General features: G+C 53.3%; 1 protein-coding gene across 6 annotated transcripts in view; it reads right to left on the reverse strand.

Annotated features, from left to right (window-relative positions):
* Positions 1 to 5,629, reverse strand: part of BRD1 (bromodomain containing 1) — a 72,707-nt gene extending 67,078 nt beyond the window's left edge. For 3 of the 6 annotated variants that reach the window (XM_027854366.1, XM_027854365.1, XM_027854364.1), the window contains exons 1-2: positions 5,479 to 5,627; positions 2,137 to 3,517 (exon numbers count right to left, since the gene is read on the reverse strand). In XM_027854366.1, coding sequence (XP_027710167.1) covers positions 2,137 to 3,517; positions 5,479 to 5,497 — 1,400 coding nt within the window. In that variant the 5' untranslated portion in view covers positions 5,498 to 5,627. Of the gene's footprint in view, positions 1 to 2,136; positions 3,518 to 5,478 lie in introns of all 6 variants that reach the window. The other 3 variants (XR_003568449.1, XM_027854368.1, XM_027854367.1) reach the window with 2 other exon arrangements.
* Positions 5,630 to 6,239: the final 610 nt, after the last annotated feature.

Below are 6,239 nucleotides of genomic sequence, written 5' to 3' on the forward strand. Positions count from 1 at the left end.
CTCATTCAGGCCCTCTTCACCTTGAGCCTGGACTACTGCAGTAAGCTTCTCAGGGGTTCTCTGACTCAAGCCTCCAATGCATCTTAGGCTCAGCAGCCAAGGTGATTTCTCAGAGTCTGACCATATCCCCGCCCTCATCTCTGCCCTCCCCCCCAGCGCCTCTAGGACTCTTAAAAGACTTTCACAGCCTGGTTCCTTCGCCCCTTTCCAGCCTTCCAACATCTCATTCCAAGGATGTTGCTCTCTCCATCTCCCCAGGCCTAGGATGCTGTCTCTCTTCCTCCCTAAGACTCAGTTCAAATCCCCCCCTCCTCCTGCAGGAGGCTCTCCCACAGATGCTGACGCCTTCCCTTTTCTAATTACTTCCCATATACTCTGCATGTATGTGTCTATCCTGTATGTACCTGCACGTTTCCATGTGGCCTCCCCCGGCATTAGAGTGTAAACTCCTAGAGACCAGGTTTTTTGGCCTTTCTTCTCCTCATTTCAAATCTTTCAATTGTCTCCATGGTTTAACCTTAAAATTCTTTATTGCTAAAAGTAATCTAAGCAGCCAAAAAAAGCAAATTAACACATTGAGTGTGTGCAACTCTAAGAGGTTTAAACGGTTATGTTTAATTCAGGGATAATTTCTGACAGTTCCAAAATAGGGTACAAATCTCATGTGAAACAACCCTATGCGGATGGGTGCAGTTATTATCCCCACTTTTCAAATGAGGAAACTGAGGCAAATCAGACTCTCACAAGAAATGGACTAAGTCCCAACACCTTCCCTTTCTTCTCACAACTGACTAACTTGGTCTGACTTTAGAAACTGCAGATATCAAAAATTGGCTGGGAGGCAGGGGCCATTTCAGCTTTTCAGGTCACTTCAATACATTTCCGATGAAGCAATTCCCAGAATTTTAATGTCATTTTTTTCAAACAGCACTAAGTTTGTTTACAAAGCCAATCGACCTACCCTTCCCGACCCCCCTTGGTGATCTTTCCCAGTCACTCCCCCCCCCCATTCTTAACAGGAAGTGAGCGTCCAGCTTTCTTGACAAAGTTCAAGCAAGGGATATCCCCCCACTGCACCAGGTAGCCCCATCTGGACAAACAGCTTGCAAGCTTTCAAGCATTTCAGCTAAGAGGGGCCCAAGACATCAATCGCTTGTTCATAGCTAAATTCTGAATGTATTTCAGTGCATTTAACACCACAAATACAAGTGATCTGCAAATACCCCGACAATTTCTTAAAATTAATGAATTCTCAAAGTTCTTCTTTCATCAGCCATTAGTTTTCCCAGGTGTAACATTACAAGCCAGTGACAGAAAGTGATGGAGGCTCCCATTCTGTTGTGCTTTACTGCTTCATTACTATAAAGTCCTGGGAGGGGGCCAGCTCCGAGACAGCGCAGGGCCAGAAAAGCCCTCCTTTCCAATGACACGCCATGAGCGGGGCTGGCAGTGCCCTGTCACTTACCTTTTGAGAAAGGGCAAAACTGCAGACAAAGAGCAAGGCAGGAAGGAGCACAGGAACCCTCAAGAAAAACTGGGGGGGCACTCATTAAATGCCAGTCACCTTCATCAAGCGGGCACACAGGACATGTTATTAGTACATAAAATGGGCTGCAGATACTGAAAATCAGCAAACACTCTCAGACTCAAACTGGCCACAGACCCAGCTGGGCCAGGCCCGAAAGTCCATCTGCAGCAGCTCTTATGATGACAACGCCCATTCCACCAATAACTAGCTGTGCATCTTGGAACAAATCACTCGACCTCTCTTGAGACCCTGTTTACCCCCCTGAAGTTAAATCCTTCCAACTCCCTTCCAGGTTCAAGTCTGGAGTCTAAACATATAACTCTGCGCTAACAAAACCTGATGGCATGAGACACCACCAGAAAAATAGGGGAACCTCGGCTGAGCTGAGGGACTTTTGTTCTGCTCTGCTTGGCTGCCAATCGACTTTGGGCTGGAATCAATGTGGGGGACCTTCTTTGACGGGCTACTGCTCACTCCCATCCCAAGAACCCCGTTTAGAGGCCCTCCCGACACCCACCCAAATACGGGGCGCGAAGGGGGCCCCTTCCCACCTCTGGAATGGCTCTGAGCAGAGACTCGCTCCCGCGCCAGTGCTCGGGCCTGCTTACCTCTGAGGGGGAATGTAAGGAGCAGACACCGTGGGCATAACTGTACAGGGCTCAGCCAAAGTCTTCTTGGCCTTTTTCGTTTTCTTCCTGACTTTGGACGACGACCTAACAGTTTTGACGGCTCCCTCCTTTCGGCAAACCCCATTTTTCATCTCGACGTCCCCATAAATATTGAGAGGCCTGCGGATGCAACCTGGGGGGGTGTGCGCATCGCAGTAAGCAGTCTTTTTGACAGAGAAGGTGGTGCTGCTGCCCGTCACCTCCTTCACGGGTTCCATTTTCATGTAGAGGCCGGCCTTCTGGGCACACGTCACATGGAATGCTGTATAGCAGTTGGCTTTGTGGCACTGGATACAGGCACCGACCCCCTTCTGCTTGCAGAGGTAGCACGTGAGCTTCCATCGGGCCGGGGGGATGTTCCGCACCCCGTCGATGGGCTCGATGAAGACCGTGTTGGCGAACCCCACCTCGGGAATCCACAGGGCACAGACCACGTGGCCCCAGCGGTCATCGTCCGTCTTTTTGAAGGCACCTCCCTTGTTGGGGCACAGCACGCAGTCGACGGGCCGGGCACGGGACTGCAGGCAGTGCCGGCAGAGCCACTGGCCCTCCGGGATGTAGGGCACCCCGTAGCACTCCTGGTGGACGGCTAAGTTGCACAGGTCACAGAAGAGAATGACGTTGCTGTTCTGGCACTCCCCGTCCATGCAAATGCAGCACACGGCATCCTCGTCAATCAGAGACTGAGGGTCACCCTGCTTCTGGTTCTCACAGTACGACTCCTTCTCAAAGCGGTCCATCAGGAACTCAAACATGTTCTGGGACACCACGGACACGCCGTCGGCCTTGCGCCTCTCATTCACGATCTCTAGCCAGGCGTAATCTTCCTCGTCCATGTCATACTCCACCTCGTGGTCAAGCTCCTCGGCCGACTTCTCGATGAACTTGTAGTAGCCCGGCGGTCGCCGGGGCGCCGAAGGCGGGCTGTACTCGACGACGCGCACCCGGGGCTCGGGGAGGGGGCTGGCAGCGGCAGGGGCGCCGTGGGCCCCGGGGAGAGCATCGTTCTTCTTCTTCACCTTGCTATTTTTATGCCGCTTCGCCCGCAGACAGACCGGGGGCCTCTCGCTGTTCTCCTTGTTGCTGTTACATTCGCTCAGCTCCTGAGCTGTAAGGTCATCTTCCAAGATGATCTCTAAGGGGTCAAAGATGCTGATCCGATGCAGGCGACCTTCGATCTCAATCTCCACCATTCTCTGAGCTTGGGCGTACGTCAAGGTCTCTCGAGTAGGGGAGTGCTTAATACTGCACGGGGAAGAAGAGGGCCTGGTTGCAGATACTCGATGACATCGTCCTTTCCTCCTCATTTGGCAATGATTACCTGAAATCACAAGCAAAGTTCCAGTCAATGCTTTCGTGTGACAAAACGTTTGAAAAACAGTCAGGCCGAGTCAGCCTAGGTAAATCCAAGTAAGACACACACTCAACGGGTCTGAGGGTCCTTAGACAGCTCAGGGCTCAGCGGCAGGAGGCTCAGGCCTGGAGTCAGGACCCCGCGAGTTCAGATCTTGACTCAGACGCTTACTGACTGGGTGAGCAAATCATAGAAGTGACTTGCCTCAGCTTCCTCAACTGGAAAATGGGAGTAAAGACCATAACAAGCAGCAACCTTGGTCTGGCCGTGTGCCTGGCTTACTCCTGACCCTGCCTGAGAAGCAGAGGTTTTGCAAATTCATTCATCCCAGAAGACCAAATCTCAAATTACCCCCAGCACCCAATGTGCTCTCCTTAAGAGAGATGGGTTTTCAGTGTTGCTGAGGACAGCAAGGAAGCAAAAAGCACTGGGGAGAGAGGATGATTAAAGACATTCTTACTTAAACAGGAATGTAAGTAAATGTGATAAAGGGCTTTAAAGCAAGCAATGGTGGGGAGAAGAATGTTAGTCAGAGAAATGTCCAAAGAAAAAAAGAAGTTCAAGAAGGAAGTTCATAAGGGCCCACAGACAGTAATGGCATTTGGTCCTACATGTTAAACTTGGTGATTTTTTTAAACCTATACATACATCAATGGTTTGAGATGCTCTGCCTTCTGCATATAGAAATGTTCTCATTTAGTTACTGTTGAGATCATAATAAAAGTATTTCAAACTTTTTAAAATATTGCGCGAAATTCTTTGTCTATATCACAGAGACATCTGGTCTGATGTGAGTTTATCTCAAAGAGCGGACAGACCCATATGGGATAAAGTGGGAGTGGGCCCCCTCCAACTCAAAATCTGGTTCCATGGGACCAATAGTATTAAATTCTGGGGGGGGGGAGAGAGGGGGAGAGAGAGACAGAGAGACAGAGAGAGACAGAGAGAGACAGAGAGAGACAGAGAGAGACAGAGAGACAGAGAGAGATCAAGAGATCCACAGACTTTTGGAGGGGAATCCAGTTCCTGCTGTTCACATTATCATTATAATCACAATTAATGACTGTCTTTGGGCAAGTGCTTTTCCGGTTGTACCAACAAGGAAGCAACAAGGAGGACGTGCCCTGCTCAGTTCAGTTGGAGGCCTCGGCACATTAACTTATTAACTGGACGTGAGCCCCTCCTTCCCCCAGTTCTTCTTTTCCTTCTTTCCCCACCCCTGTGGCTTGTGGTTAAGTTAACCCAGGGACCAAAACAGTAAGGAAGTCTCTACCAAGAAGAATCCCAGTGGGAGGGGAGCCACACTGATAACCACTGCGTGTGAAGGTTAGAGGAGAAAAGTAGGAGCAGGCAGCAAGGGAAACCAACCCAGAGAAGACGAAGAAGAGGGTTTAAATAATTAGACTCCCTCTTCTCCAAGACAGACTCCAAACAGCCATCCGGCAGGACAGGAATGAGCCTTCCTCCCCAGGATGTCAGACACTCTGAAAAAACAGTCATCTTCTTGGTCCTGTTGGGCTCGTGACCAGCCACTAACAGCAAGGACACTCTCCCCACTGCCTTAGCACCTGCACAGCTTTCCTGCCGTGAGTTGAATGATCGCCCCTGTTCTGTCTTCTGGATCTCTTTAAAGTTTAAAAAGAAAGAGAGGAGGGAACTGCTAAGCATATCCTAGCACGCTCTGGAATGAGGGCAGGGTCTGGTCACAAATAACAAGCTTTTGTACCGGGAAAACACAATTGATCAGCTGCTGGAGTCCCTCCCTCCCAGCCGCCCAAGTAGCAAACGCAGTAATGACACAGAAAACCAGCTCACAAAGGGCCAGGCTTTGGGGTCACGGTCAGTAAGCCTTGCTCCAAAGCCTGTCCAAGAGTCGGGTCGGAGGAAGGACCCCCCCATCACTCCAGGCATCATCCACATCTTCCCACCTTTCCAGCGGCAGGGCATCCTCCCCACAGCCCTGTCCGAGGGGCGCCAAGCCGGGGCAGAGAAAGGTGAAGGGACCCGTGCCCAGGGAGAGGCTTCTTAACCTAAGTCCAGCCCAGCTGGATGAATGACATCTCTTGGGTAAGAAGCACGACAGCCCCAAGGGTGGGCTCTTCCAACTCCACGACCGCACGGCAACGGGCAACGGGCAGTGACCACGGGGAACCGGGAGCACTCAGTGACAAGACGCCTAAGGGGCCGCCCTGGCCCCGGGCCGGGGGGCTTCTGCAGGACCCCTATCTAACCAAGCTCCCAGCAAGTCTCGCCGGCAACACCGACAGGGTCCTTCGAAGCAGCGATGTGCAAACGGAGGCGAGCCCGCTCCGCAGCCGGGGAAGCCGGCCCGGCGGCCAGGCCGCTCTCGGAGGCTCCTCGCCCCTGGGTGGGGGCCACGACCCCCGCCCCGCCCCGGGGGTCGGCCGGCCCAACTTTGCTCGGCTTTTGTTTCGGCGCTTAGGGAAGCCGCGGCAGGCCGGGGGGAGGGGCGGGGGGGGCGCGGATGACCACCGGCAGCCCGGCCCTGCCCCTCCCCGCGCCGGGGGCCCGGGGGGGCCGGGCGGGGCGGCGCCGCCTCGATCAAGACCACGGCCCGGGCCGGGGCGGCGCTCGGGCAGCCCCGGCCGGGACCAAGGGCGGACGGCTCCTCCCCGGCGCCTCCGCGCAGGGGCCCTCGGGCGGCCGGACAGCCCGGGCCGGGCCGGAC

The sequence above is a fragment of the Vombatus ursinus genome, unplaced genomic scaffold, assembly GCF_900497805.2.
Source record: "Vombatus ursinus unplaced genomic scaffold, bare-nosed wombat genome assembly UNPS02010394.1, whole genome shotgun sequence".
Classification (NCBI taxonomy): Eukaryota; Metazoa; Chordata; class Mammalia; order Diprotodontia; family Vombatidae; genus Vombatus; species Vombatus ursinus.